Raw genomic sequence first — 14,562 nt, 5'->3', positions numbered from 1 at the left:
TACTAGAGAATACATTCTAAAGAGACTTGGTATAAATGGCAATGGGCTTATATTGAATTAACCACATTTATTCACACTTACTCTTTGTGAAAAGCTTATTGATCTTTTGGGATGCACATTTATGACTTGTTCAGATAAACATGTTCAAACCAGAAGTATTCGCTGCCCCCCAGCTCTAAGAATCTTGTTTGCTGTTTTCAGGACTGGGTCATACAGAATATAGCATCTTTATTTATTTATTTATTTATTTTTAATTTTTATTTTTTTTTTGAGACAGTCTCGCTGTTGCCCAGGCTGGAGTGCAATGGCGCGATCTCGGCTCACTGCAGGCTCCGCCCCCGCCCCCCCGGGGTTCACGCCATTCTCCTGCCTCTGCCTCCCGAGTAGCTGGGACTACAGGCGCCCGCCACCTCGCCCAGCTAATTTTTTGTATTTTTAGTAGAGACGGGGTTTCACTGTGTTAGCCAGGATGGTCTCGATCTCCCGACCTCGTGATCCGCCCGCCTCAGCCTCCCAAAGTGCTGGGATTACAGGCGTGAGCCACCGCGCCCGTTCAGCATCTTTAAATAATGAGGCAAAAGACTGAGAAAATGTATTGTCTAAAGCACAAGGGACTTTTTTTTTTTTTTTACCCATTCTTTCCCAACATCTGCTGTAACTGCATCCATCTCTGACATTGAGTGATCCCTTAGGCAGAGTCATTTCTGTGTTTTTTTGTGTGTGTATATATACACACACACACATACTGATGTTCTAAGTATCAAATGCCTTTCCTTGAGCAAATCCAACGATGGAATTATCTTCTCTGGTGATTCACAGTTCAGTTTATGAGACAAAAAAAGGCAAATATGGTCCAGAAATGGAAGGATTAAGATATATGAAGACCTACTCTTTGCCCAGTGACCTCTGGGCACATAAATCTAAAAATGTATACCTGTGATCCCAGCACTTTGGGAGGCCGAGACGGGCAGATCACATGAGGTCAGGAGTTCAAGACCAGCCTGGCCAACATGGTGAAACCTTGTCTCTACTAAAAATAGAAAAATTAGCTGGGCGTGGTGGCAGGTGCCTGTAATGCCAGCTATTTGGGAGTCTGAGGCAGGAGAATCGCTTGAACCTGGGAGGCAGAGGAGGTTTCGGTGAGCCAAGACCATGCCACTGCACTCCAGCCTACGTGGCAGAGCAAGACTCTGTCTCAAAAATAAAAATAAAAAAGTAAACTACTGGCCGGGTACAGTGGCTCACGCCTGTAATCCCAGCACTTTGGGAGGCCAAGGTGGGTGGATCACTCAAGGTCGGGAGTTCCAGACCAGCCTGGCCAACATGGCAAAACCCCGTCTCTACTAAACATACAAAAATCAGCTGGGTGTGGTGGTGCACACCTGTAATATACTTGGGAGGCTGAGGCACGAGAATCACTTGAACCGGGGAGGTGGAGGCTGCAGTAAGCCAAGGTCACACCACTACACTCTAGCCTAGGTGACAAAGTGAGACTCCGTCTCAAAAAATATATAAAACGTAAAAAATAAATAAGTAAACTACTAGACCAGTACACTGACACCAGCTCTATGAAACCCTGATTAGAGAGCCTACAGAAGAATGCCAGGTAAAGATAAAATTTTAGACCAATCATCAAGTTACAGCAATAAGCAAGAGATCACACTCCTTGATGGGACATACCAACCCACTTAAGTCTTGGTTAATTGGTCATCACAGTCTGCTCAACGTAGCATGACCTTCTTGTTTCAGACTTGCCTTGAGTGTATCTTCACAATGTCAATATGTCATATCTTTTCCTTCCAGAGGGAGATTCAGAAACTCTACGAAAACAAGTCATTTCTTTTCCTGGGCTGCGGCTGGACTGTGGATGACACCACTTTCCAGGCCCTTTTCTTGGAGGCGGTCAAGCATAAATCTGACCTAGAACATTTCATGCTGGTTCGGAGAGGAGACGTAGATGAGTTCAAAAAGCTTCGAGAAAACATGCTGGACAAGGGGATTAAAGTCATCTCCTATGGAGATGACTATGCCGATCTTCCAGAATATTTCAAGCGACTGACATGTGAGATCTCCACAAGGGGTAGATCAGGTAAGATGCATTTTGAAGCTGAGGGGAATCAGAGAACAACAGCTCTTCAGCCCTTTGTGTATTCGTGATGTGATGGGCAAAATAGTTGCCAAGATGAGGAATGTAATGACTGACCAAATTGTAAAGGAAGCCACAGTCTTCAGGTTAAAGTGCCACTTGGATTATGGGAAGACAGATAAAAAGGAATACTCGAGCAGTTCAATATAGACATAGGAAGAATGAACAAAATAGATGTTCAGCCTCACTAGTTATGAAATGCAGTTGGAATTTAGATTACAAAATAGAGAAGAAAGATCCCTCAGTTTTGGCTAAGGCTGTGAGAAAATAAATTTATTCATGGAGTATTTGTGGAAACGTAAAGTTAGTACAACTTTTATGACCATAAATTAGAGGATGTAACAAAAATTTTCAAATCTTTGACCTAGAAATCCCATCAAAACAATTTATCCTAGAAGAAATTTCTCATAAGGAGATAATTGGATGATTGCACAATCACGCAATTGTACAAAGATGCATGTGTGGGAATGTAATCTCCATTGAATGTAGTGGCAAAAAATTGGAAGGAACCTAAATTAGTAGAGAGATTCTACAGATATGCCAATATTTATTTAATTGATGAAATACAATGAAACCATAAAAGGGAAAATGTTTTCATTGCCATAAAAAAAAGGTTAGAGACATATGAGTAAAGGAAGAAAAAGCAGATTGTAAATACCGTGGTCAGCTATATTCATATAGAATTGTACATTTTTTTTTTTTGGTGTATGTAGAAATATATCTGGAATGTTTACTAAAGTAAGTGGCTATCTTTATGTAGTAGGATTTAAAGTGTTGATTTTTTGGTTTCTGTATTGGCATTTTCTATGATGATTATGTATTAAATTTACAAACAGAAAACTAACTTTTAGAAATGCTATTTGGAAACGGATAATGGTGGTATTCAAGTCAGAGGATAGGGGTATCATTCACTTGATATTTTACGTCCACATTTTAACAATAAAGAGCAAAATGGTAATTAAAGATTCAGCTGATTAGTGGCTGCAGGCAAGTTCCCAGTAACCGCACAAAACACAAACATTTTTGGTATCAGCTAAACCAAAGAATGCTTTTTCTTTTTTTTTTTTGAGACGGAGTCTCGCTCTGTCACCCAGGCTGGAGTGCAGTGGCGCAATGTCGGCTCACTGCAAACTCCGCCTCCCGGGTTCACACCATTCTCCTGCCTCAGCCTCTCCGAGTAGCTGGGACTACAGGCGCCCGCCACCACGCCCGGCTAATTTTTTGTATTTTTAGTAGAGACGGGGTTTCACCATGGTCTTGATCTCCTGACCTCGTGATCCGCCCGCCTCGGCCTCCCAGAGTGCTGGGATTACAAGCGTGAGCCACCGCGCCCGGCCAAAGAATGCTTTTTCAAAACCTCACATTGCCAGGCTCCAGAGTATGGCTAGTTTGACTCATCCATCTAATTCCAAAAAAACTTTGCTGTTGTACACAGAATATTTCCTGAAAACTTATGTAAGTATTTTCATTGTCAACCTGAATGCATCCTAGGAGGGCAAAAGTACAGGTAATTTGTCCTGTAATCCCAACACTGTGGGAGGCCCAGGTGGGAGAATCACTTGAGGCCAGGAGTTCAAGATGAGTGTGAGCAACATAGTGAGACCCTGTCTCTGCAAAAAATTAGCCAGGTGTGGTGGCACACACCTATAGTCCAGTTGCTTGGGAGGCTGAGGCGGGAGGATCACTTGAGCCCAGGAGTTGGAGTCTGCAGTGAGCTATGATTGCATCACTGCCCTACAGTCTGAGCAATAAAGCAAGACCCTGTTTCTAAAATAAATAACATACAGGTAATTTAATAAACATAAAGCAGTTTTCCTAAATCAAATCATCCCCAGATTTCTTAACTGAATCAGATGGCTTCAAGTAGAATTCTCCTGTAATGAAAAATTACACAGCTTCTTCCATGGCTATGCTTTGATGGAACCAGACTTTTAAAAACCATCACCACATGAACAAGTCTCATTTGTAAAAAACTATTTACTATTCTTTGTGGGAAATGAGTTTTTCTGGTGTCCTGCAGTGTTCTAGGCTCTTCTGCTGTTTTTTGCCCACACTTGAGACTTTGAGAAGGCTTTTCTGTTGCACATGTTGTTTTCATTAATAAGACATACATATCCAAGTTCTACATATTTCTTTTGATCTATGTGCTGAGGAAAGATGTTAAAATTTAAAACAGCAAAATCCCTCTGCATAACTGTTTCTGTTGCACTAAACCTTAGCAAAAAAAATATATGTCTTTAGACTGTTGCATTACATAACAAAGAAGCAGTAAGGTTCCTTAGAGCACTAAGAGTGCTCTAAGGAACCTTAACTGCTATTGTGGAATGGCACAAATTCTTTTATTAGCTGTGCAGGCTTCCTACCAGAGTAGCTTTCCCCAAAGTTACCCATCATTAAGGTGTTCTGTATCTTTAAACAAAATCAAGGATTTTCAGTATGGCCAGAGTGCTTTATGGGAATGGTCAGCTGAGTTTCTCATGTGAAATGAAGTAGAGCAGTTTCAGGTTAAAACATCATTTCATTTTGAAATGAGTCAAGCGTATCTTTCACCCTTGCATAATGTTTTGAGTCTCTGTAGATATAGACTAATAAGAAGTTACAGGTCTTTTGCTGTTATTTTGTTTTTTAACACTGAGCTTTTGCTATGTGCCTGGCATCATGCTGTATACTCACTTTTGCATAGTGGAAATTAATTGTCTTCAAAGGATTCTGTAGTATGTAGTCACACATATTTTGGAAAAATCAAGCAATGGGAAAAAGAAAAATAATTCTTATAATCCATTACCATACAAGCAGTTGTTTTGGTACTTTTTTTTAATTTTTTTTTTTTTTTGAGTGGAGTCTCGCTCTGACACCAGGCTGGAGTGCAGTGGCACAACCGGCTCACTGCAACCTCCGCCTCCTGGGTTCAAGTGATTCTCCTGCCTCAGCCTCCTGAGTAGCTGGAACTACAGGTGCGCGCCACCATGCCCGGCTAATTTTTTGTATTTTTAGTAGAGATGGGGTTTCACCATGTTTGCCAGGATGGTCTCGGTCTCCTGACCTCGTGATCCACCTGCCTTGGCCTCAGAAAGTGCTGGGATTACAGGTGTGAGCCACCATGCCCGGCCCTATTTATTTATTTATTTATTTATTTATTTATTTATTTATTTGAGACTGAGTTTCGCTCTGTCGCCCAGGCTAGAGTGCAGTGGCGCAATCTCGGCTCACTGCAAGCTCCGCCTCCCGGGTTCACGCCATTCTCCTGCCTCAGCTTCCCAAGTAGCTGGGACTACAGGCACCTGCCACCATGCCCGGCTAAGTTTTTGTATTTTTAGTAGAGACGGGGTTTCACTGCATTAGCCAGGATGGTCTCGATCTCCTGACCTCGTGATCCACCTGCCTCAGCCTCCCAAAGTGCTGGGACTACAGGCATGAGCCACTGTGCCCGGCTTTATTTTTATTTTATTATTATTATTATTATTATTGATACAGGGTCTTGCTTTTTCACCCAGGCTGCAGTGCAGTGGCACAGTCATGGCTCACCACAGCCTTGACCTCCCTGGGCTCAAGCCATCCTCCCACCTTAGCCTCCCGAGTAGCTGAGACTAAAGGCACATACCACCATGATGCCCAGCTAATTTTTGTATTTTTTGTAGAGATGGGGTTTCACCATGTTGCCCAGGCTGTTCTCAGTCTCCTAAGCTCAAGCAATTCTCCCGCCTCAGCCTCCCAAAGTTCTGGGATTACAGGTGTGAGCCACGGCACCTGGTCTTGGTACATTTCTCATGAAGTTTTCCCTGTGCATTTTTTCATAGTTGTAAACAAAATATAGTTGTTTTTTTTCAGTCCTCTGAAAATTCAGTAGTGGATCGTACATTTTCCCACATCCCTATCTTCATAACCACTATTTTAGTTGACTTTTATATTCCAGTAGGGGTGTTACAGTTGTAAATTATTCCTGTTAGGCAATGTCTGATTTTTTTTTTGCCAGTTTTTTATAAGTCATCTTGTGAAAATAACATCTGTATCTCTTCAGTTTTTCCAGTAATTTCCTTGATGAGTTCTCACTGTATTCAGGTCAAAGATCAGGAACATTTCAGTAATTTATAAATACTGCTAAATTGTTTCCTACAAGGGTAATATCAACTTGTATATTTGAGTACCGTGCCTGTTTATACTGTAATTGACCATATTTCTAATGACTGTTTTCTTCCATGTGTTCAGTTTTTTACTTTTTCTGAACTATTATCTATGCCAAGTGTTATCCAGTAGAATTTTCTGCAGTCATAAAAATACTGTATAATCTTCACTGTCCAGTATCATAGTGGGGAGCCACATGTGGCTGTTGCACCATTGAAATGTGGCTAGTGTGACTGAGGAATGGAATTTTTAATTTGAAACTAAGTAGCTGCATATGGCTAGTGCTACTGTATTTTATATTGTGGGAGTATTCTGCTACTTTTCACTCTTCTATTTGAAGTTGCTCACTCACATGCCACTTGCCCATCCCTGGTGAGATTGAATTTTTACCTAAACTTGGCCCTCCAGACTGTTTAGGGACAGCAGACACATGTTGCCTGTATGTAAAATGTAAAATGTTTTGTCTACAAGCAATCGTAGTGCACTGTGGAAACTCACTGCTTCCCTGTTAGGTAATGCAAGTCTAAAGACTACTCCAGTTTATCCTTTCTGCCTCCTTATCTTCTCAATGATTGTTTCATTTCTAAATGCCCATTCCTTTTCAATCATACCATATATCCTCATCTCCCTTTAGTTTTCTTTTTGCTATTAATAGTTTTAGCTTTTCAGTCTAATGTCTGATGCTGATGTCCTCTATTTAGCAGGGATGGTGAGAGAAGGTCAGCTAAATGGCTCATCTGCAGCACACAGTGAAATAAGAGGTATACTGTTTCCTATTCTGCTATTTATCACTCTGTAGCAGAAAGTCTTTCTAGGTCCTTGGTTAAGGCTATATAGAATGTTACTTTGGACCTCATATTGCCAAATTTTAAAAAACCCTATAGAGAATGATTTTCCTCACCTACCCATTAAGGATTCTATCTTTTCCTATCAAGTCTATTACAATCTAGTGAAATGATCAGTTAATTTTTTAAAAAAGTACTGCTGGGTGTGGTGGCTCAGGCCCGTAATCACAGCACTTTGGGAGGCTGAGGCGGGAGGATTGCTTGAGCCCACGAGTTTGAGACCAGCCTGAGCAACATAGCAAGATGCCATTTCTACAAAAAAAAAAAAATTTAAAAATTGCCAGGTGTGGTGCTGTGCGCCGATAGTACTGGCTACTGGCTGAGGTGGGAGGATTGCTTGAGCCCAGTGAGCTGATTGTGCCACTGCACTTGAGCCTGGGTGACAAAGACCTTGTCTCTAAAAAGTAAATAAAATTTTAAATAAATTACAGGATTCCTAGAATCTCCTGTCTTGCCTTCTGAAGGGTTAGGATTGACTTAAGTATCTGCAGCTTCCGATGCATATATCTGTTTTGTGAAACTTCATTTTGTTCTCCTTTCTTTCTCCCTACAGGCTGTAGTACATGAGCGAGCTAGAGAAATCACCACCGTTTAGACCAAGCTGTAAGGCCTTACCACGGACAGTGTTTAACAAGTAAACTTAGAAGAACCCAACACAACTCCCAGAAAGTAACAATAGCCAGAGGTTGAAGGGCAGGGTAGAAGAGGGGGGAATGTTCCAGCGTAATCCGTCATACCACCTGGTTCTTGATATTCTGCTGCCTGTTCAAGTTCAAGAATAAAAGTGACAGCAGGACCCAAATGCAGCTCCCAACCCACTCCCCAGGCTGGACATGCTTGTGTCCACACAGCACACCAATGTGATACCTCCACTGACTGGCTGCAGCTCTGCATGAAGGACTTGGGGTCTAGATGCCATGGAATCACTGTGGCTCTTGTTGCAGTTTTGTACTCTATACTTGGTTTTTCAATTAAGCTTAATGGCTTTTTTAAAACATGACTTGAAGCTCTAGTTTTCTAGATCTTTTACAATGTACAGTATTTTACATAACTGAGCTGTATTAAAAGCTTGTTCATTTACTTGCCAGGACCCTGGCTCTACTTTTAGAGTCATTGTAGAAAACTCTAACTTGCATCAAGGTACTAATAAGCTTAATTTTAATAACCCAAAGTTTAAAGGTTCCGATCTTTCTCCTTGGGGTGGAGTGATCTCATTCTCAGGACAACTGTTTACTTACCTGATTCCTTGGAGCATTATCAACTTCTGCTCTGTTGTCCTGACCATACATACACCCTAGAACTACAGTTAGTGTGTTGTGGAATTTTAGTTTTGAATGCTGTATAAAAGAACTCCAAGACCTAAGAGGCAATTTATTTATGAAATTTATTTTCTTATATAAATTACTTATTTCTCTGGGCAGACAGCCTTCACCTTATTGCACTAATAGCACATCTGTAATATCAAGCTACAGGACAAGTCTTAACAAGAGGTTTGTATTCTTCAACGTAGCACTTGTCTACCAGGCACTGTAGAGGGGAGTGATGAGGGAAAGCCAGGACTGCTTAGGAGGTGAAGGATGGGAGGGGACGGGGCCAACATATATCCCTCTGACAATTGGTTTCCTCCCAGGAAGGGGAACATGCACAGCTTACTTCTGGATTCTGGGAGTGGGAAGAGTTGGTAGGCCAAGAAGCCCAATGCAACACTGCAGCTGAGCCCCCTTTATTTCTGAGGGAAGCAAGGACTCATCTTTTGCTCATTTGTAACAAATCACTCCAGCCTAGCTGATGCTTTGGGGTAAACAATGGAGTAGGAGTCATCAGAATTAGAATTAGCAGCAATTAACAGGCAATACACTGCCACAGTGAGGTGGGTGTCATCCAGGTCCCAGAGACCTGCAGGCTGTGTATCCTAGGGAGAGGTGCCATTCGAGACCTGGCGCTGGCTCTAGAAGAGTCTCTTAACCTAATGCAGCTGGGACTCATTAGGCTCAAATGGCTCCTGACCACAGTAATTATTAGCAAAGCTCTGGTGTTGGGTTCCAACCATTGGTCAAAGCTGTAATAAGACTGAGTCTGTAGGCAGAGTGAAGGGGGTGCCTGAGTAGGAAGGGGGAGGCCCACTGGGAGAGGGTCAGTGGGCAGTGATTGTAACATGATTAGGCCCTCCTTGCAGATGGTGGCTATGCTGAACGGGGAGTGGGGTTGGAAGGAGCCACAAGCTCCCTCACTCTGCCTTTGTACTACACTGAAGAGAAGTTGCTCACATACTCTAAAGCACATTCTTGATACAGGAAGAAGGGCTTGTGGGGAAAGCGGTGATTTGGTATTGGGCAAGAGCCACGTTATGCCTTCATGAGGGCAGCCACCACAGCCTTGGCATTGAGGCTGCGTAGGTCACAGTAGGTCTGGCCGGTGCCCACAAAGACGATGGGTTTGCTCGTGATGTACGTCATAGAAATAGCAGCTCCCACCTAAGTGGAGAAAGAGGACAGCCCATCAACACAAGCCCACTTTTCACTCACCCTCTCAGGAACAGGAAGCACTGGAGCCAAGGTTTCCTTGCAGCCTCAGCTCCTTTGTGCAGGATGCCCATTCCACCCTCCAGTCTCACGTTTACCTTGTCATCAATGGTATCAAATTTGGTAAGAACAATGCCATCAATGAGCCGAGGTGTCTGAGCCATAGAATGGTCAGCCAAGGCTCTGTTGAACTTGACCTGGAAAGAAAAAAGGTGATAGAAGTGTAAGAACCATCTAAATTGACCAAAGCTTAAGTTGTAAAGGGAACTGGGCCCACGCTCTCACCAGCTGGTCCACGGCTTCATTGCCTACTAAGGCTTCTCCTACAAACAGCACCAAGTCAGGTGTATTGACAGTAATGAGTTTGGCCAGGGCAGTCATCAGAGGGGCATTGTCTTGCATGCGGCCCGCCGTGTCCACCAGCACCACATCAAAGCCTTGGTTACGTGCTAGAGAAAGAAAGTAGTCAACTCGGAACACCTGGACTACCACTCATGCTCATTCCCAGCTTCCTCTCAAAAAGTCCTAGTTTGGCTACCTGTTCACTGTCTTGGGCTCTGGATTTGGTTCCAAGGTAATGGAAGAAAAACTTGATTGTATGCTTGGCCATCACCAAACATATTCAGGAAAAGGAGGACAACATGATAAAGGTGACCAAATTCAGGTTTCTTTGGTTAGGGCATATTAGCTTTGCCTGCAACTACATCTATTACCCAAAAGCAGAGCATGGCAAGTAACTGATCTGACTTTTTACTGTAATTGAGCAACGAGTCTGTAGTAGCACAAGCCTGATCTTCTGCAAATTCCAAGAGAACCCAAGGAGGAAAAGGGACCCCAAATAAGCCCCCACACTTCCCGTGCACTGTACCAAAAGCAATGGCTTCCATGGCAATGCCAGCAGCATCCTTGCCATAGCCCTTTTCAAACAACTGCACCATGGTGCGGCCACCATGCTTCTCTGGAGGGTGTAGGGCACTCAAACGCCGGGTGTGTGTACGCAGCTGCTCCACAGCCCCGGCACGAAATGTATCACAGGCAGCAATGAGGACACTGAAGCCATTCTCTAACAACCAGAAGGAAATCTGTGAAAAAGAAGTGAGAAAAGTCACCTAAAGCCAGGATTTTGAGACACAAGAAGTACAGAAATATCAGCGACAGGCCGGGGAACTGCACTGACCTTGGCAAGATTAGTAGATTTCCCCACTCCATTAACGCCACAGAAGGTGACGACATAAGGGCGCTGGCGACGCTGGGCATCCATGATGTCCCGGAGCATGTCTACACGACGCTGTGGCTGCAGAATCTGCACCAGGGACTCCTGTAGGGCTTGCTTTACTGTGGAAGTCACCGCTGAAAGGGGAGGTGGAGGAGGTTGCAGCTGTGAAACTCAAGGAATGCTCTCAAAAATGCCTAACACCTTTCTGAGCTAAGGGGACTAAGACAGTTAATTAGACTCTTGTCCCAGAAATTCAGAACAGACGCACATTACAAGGACTAACTCATTGAATCCTCTCAATAACCCTTAAAATCTAGGTTACAGAGGTTTATTAGAGGTTAAGGAATTTGGCAAAAGTCACATACCTATAAGAACTGAGGTCTACGCGCTTAACAGACACATAAGCATTTTCTCACTTAAGGAAGTACTTACTGCTGAACGTCCCCATCACCTTCCCTTCCAACTTGTTGGCAACAGATTCACAGAGCTGGACGGCAATATCTGCAGCCACGTTCTTAGCTGAGGAGAGGGGGACGGGCATGTCAGTTCATGTCAGCAATGACCAGTCTTTATGGTACAGGTGAGAAACGCTAGGTGATTCTGCTCTCAACTACCCCTATCCCGCGAACATGAGTCAGCCTGGTCCTCAGAACTTACCAATGAGATGATCACGCATCTTGTCCAGCACAGATTCCATGTCTTCACGACTCAAGCTCTTTGAACCCACAAGGCCCTTCAGCATACCAAACATGCCACCCAGTGTTCCCTTGGTCGCACTGCAGGGACAGGAGATTACAAATACACATAAAGCCAGTAGGTAGGAGTTGTATCTTACCAGTTTTGCAGATGCATATACCACCCCCAACCTGAAATTCCCCTACCTAGGTTTGGTGGAGTTTTGAGCAGCCCCTTCGTCATCGGAGCTGCTGCAGTCCAGATCCTGAAGCTGGCCCCCAGGCCCAGTCCCTCGAATCTGGAAGATACGGAGAAAGGAGATGGGGTCAGGAACACTAACATCTCTGAGGAAAAAGTCCACATTGCTCTATCTCTTTCATTTGGGGAAGCTCCAAGTATAACTTACCCCTCATTCAAATCCAAGTATCATGTTCCCACACTCTACTTCCTCTCAATTTGTTATTAAAGATAACCTTCACTTTGACCCCTGTTACCTCTTACCAGGTTGATGTCCTCAGACAAGGCAGCCTCAGGGGTTCCATTGGTGGTGGGAGTACTGTAATCCAACACTTCTTTGTTAGCACAGCCACCCAGTTCCCACACCCGGGGTGCTTTTTTGCCCTTCTCCTTTGGAGCATCTGACTTCGTGGACTTGCTGCAACAGGTTATGATACAAAAAGTTATGGTGGAGAAGTAGGAAAGGAAACATGAGCCAGAGACCAGAACTCCCTTGCACCCACTGTGTCTAGATAACAGTATTTTGAGAGTACTGGAGAAAGAGTGCTCACTTGGACTTCTCCATACCCCTCCCATGCTTCTGAATGAACTCCTCGCGCTTCCTGCGGATCAGCTCCTCTTTGGAAAGTTCTCCATTCTCCGGACCCACTGGAAGACCTGACTTTTCTGCAGGGACTGGTTTGCTGGTAGCCAAAGGACCATCAGAACCTATTGGGAAAAAACTCACTGAAGAAAAAAAGACCAATCCCAACCACTAGACAATAGCTAAAAGTCTTCCGAATTGTTCAAAGGAAATTTGGACCAAACATCTTGGAGTTCACAAGGCCTGGGGATTATAGGATGGTGAGCATTTGAGTGAGAAGGAGGCAAGCAATGACAAAAGGAAGGACCACCTCAGTCCTTAGCACCGTGTTAATACCTTTCATGTCCCAGTATATCCAAAGAACTCAAACTCACCTTCCTTCTTGGCCCCCTTTTTTTTGCTATTCTTTGCTTTTTCCTTGGGCTTTTCCCCCCGTGTCTCAATCATGGACCTCACAGGTTTCTTGGCCTTTTCAGAATCTTCAAATTTCTTCATGGTAGTGGGAGCACGGATCTTACTGCTCTCCTCTGCTTCGCTAAACAAAAAGGAGAATGGTTTATCTTTCTACCCCATGCAGGAGGAAAAATAACAGTCTAGAGAAAGGACTCACACACCCAAGAGGACAGTGAGAACTGGGTAGCAAATTAGGAATGTCTTTGAACACACCAATTTACCACCTTTGAACCACCTTTAGAGAGGTCATCAAATCATGGAAATAAATTGATTTTAGAGAAGGCAGATCTCTCACCGAAGGAGCCGCAGGAAGTCATTTTGGAAATCAAAAGTGCCGTTTAATAAACTTAAAGCACTTTGCTGTTGGATCTCCGTGCGGTACTTGTCCCGAAACAGCCGGTGCACGTCATCTATCAATTTGTCTACATACGTCAATGTCAGGATCTTCTGAAAACCAACCTGTTTAGGGGAAGAAACAGAGCCAACAGATCTGCTTACATGCCAGCCTAGAATGGAGGGACGCCAACTCAACCCTGGCTTTCAGAGAGAGGTTCAGCTACCTGGCCGGTTTCCCTGTCCTGAGAGGCAGCCAAGCTCCCTGCCTGGGCCCAGTAGCTGCTGTTTTCCCCCCATATACCTTTCTAGTTTTTTCAGTTACGTCATCATATACACTGGCTGCAATTAATCAGAGTTTTCTTAATAATCAGGACTATGTTAATAATGCAATCGTCCCTCTACAACACCCCACTTACCACAAACACCAGCTCAAACTGGTTGTCCAGTTTATACTTGAGTGTGAGTGCCTCATGGGTGAAGGAGTTGTTACCTCCCCGTTCCTGGAGAAAGAGTATGTCTCAGTGTTCAGACTATCCCCAGAAAACCCAGGTTTGGGCCCTGGGTTTGGATTACCTTTGGGAAAAAGCCAGACATTTCCCCCAAACTCAAATCTGTCCCCAGGACAAGAGGATGCTGGGGCACTTCTCTCTGGCATTCCACCAGAAATAAGATAACCAAGCTGGGGGAAAGAGGTGAGAGAGACAGCAAGACACATGGGAGCCAAAAGGGAAGTAGTCATATAAACAATCAGATTATTAGCAGCTATACACCATTTAGTTTTGTAAAGGTGTTTTCCCATCTGTTATTTCACCTAGGCTCGAAACAACAAAACCAAGCTGCTGGGGATAAATAGAGGGAGCGGAGGGGAATCCCAAAGGCGCCGGAATTCGGCTAGAGTCCAGACACCAGAGGTGGGGGCCGTCACTAAGTTGCGGGGTAGTCTGAAGGGGACGAGAAAACGAAGCGGAGTCCGGGTTACGCGTGAGTGGTCAGTTTGAGGTGGGCGGGGAGGGTGGGAGAGGCGCGGAGTAAAGTCGAAGGGGACCATGGATCGGGTCAGGAAAGAGCCTGGAGTTCTGATCCCACGGGGACGGTACCTGCAGCAGCACGGAACGAATCAACGCGTTAACGGGCCCGGTGCATGAGTCGCTAACGCCCTGGAAGCACCAGAGCACAAGCCCGCCCTTGGAGAAAATGGTGAAGAAGTCGAGCATGGCGGCAGCGGCAAAGGAGCTGGAGCCGGCGCCGGGAATTCAGGCCGCGATCGCCGCCGCTTCCTGCTGCGCCAAGCGCGGGACACGTCACACCAGTGGCCCCGGAAACCGGCTCAACCGTACTTCCGCTCAGAACGCCGGGTGCCCTCCCCATCTCCGTCCGGGGGCGCGCAGGACTGACGTATCGCAAGGCCATCCAATGGCGGGTGGGAG

General features: G+C 44.6%; 2 protein-coding genes across 5 annotated transcripts in view; one reads left to right on the top strand and one right to left on the bottom strand.

Annotated features, from left to right (window-relative positions):
- The window catches only part of FAM118B (family with sequence similarity 118 member B), a 51,500-nt gene extending 43,024 nt beyond the window's left edge, over window positions 1-8,476 (top strand). For 2 of the 4 annotated variants that reach the window (XM_030829579.1, XM_030829578.1), the window contains exons 6-8: window positions 1,804-2,089; window positions 6,970-7,029; window positions 7,667-8,203. In XM_030829579.1, coding sequence (XP_030685439.1) covers window positions 1,804-2,089; window positions 6,970-7,029; window positions 7,667-7,680 — 360 coding nt within the window. In that variant the 3' untranslated portion in view covers window positions 7,681-8,203. Of the gene's footprint in view, window positions 1-1,803; window positions 2,090-6,969; window positions 7,030-7,666 lie in introns of all 4 variants that reach the window. The other 2 variants (XM_030829581.1, XM_003253368.3) reach the window with 2 other exon arrangements.
- A 2-nt stretch (window positions 8,477-8,478) lies between these two features.
- Window positions 8,479-14,504, bottom strand: SRPRA (SRP receptor subunit alpha). Its single transcript, XM_003253517.3, has 14 exons — window positions 14,233-14,504; window positions 13,552-13,635; window positions 13,095-13,258; window positions 12,721-12,881; window positions 12,315-12,471; window positions 12,028-12,181; window positions 11,733-11,824; window positions 11,509-11,627; window positions 11,284-11,370; window positions 10,813-10,985; window positions 10,504-10,717; window positions 9,921-10,084; window positions 9,734-9,832; window positions 8,479-9,587 (listed from the first exon to the last, which is right to left on the bottom strand). Exons 1-14 carry the CDS (start codon window positions 14,347-14,349, stop codon window positions 9,459-9,461), a joined length of 1,914 nt encoding a protein of 637 aa, XP_003253565.2. The 5' UTR covers window positions 14,350-14,504; the 3' UTR covers window positions 8,479-9,458.
- Window positions 14,505-14,562: the final 58 nt, after the last annotated feature.

This window comes from Nomascus leucogenys, chromosome 15 (genome assembly GCF_006542625.1).
Source record: "Nomascus leucogenys isolate Asia chromosome 15, Asia_NLE_v1, whole genome shotgun sequence".
NCBI lineage: Eukaryota > Metazoa > Chordata > Mammalia > Primates > Hylobatidae > Nomascus > Nomascus leucogenys.
This window is presented reverse-complemented; position numbering and strand designations above follow the sequence as displayed.

Coding starts and splice junctions, on each gene's coding strand:
- SRPRA (XM_003253517.3), bottom strand. CDS start 14,349: ATGCTCGACTTCTTCACCATTTTCTCCAAGGGCGGGCTTGTGCTCTGG. Junction 12,882..13,094: donor GACTTCCTGCGGCTCCTTCG/GTGAGAGATCTG, acceptor CTTTTTGTTTAG/CGAAGCAGAGGAGAGCAGTA. Junction 12,472..12,720: donor AAAGGGGGCCAAGAAGGAAG/GTGAGTTTGAGT, acceptor TTTTCCCAATAG/GTTCTGATGGTCCTTTGGCT.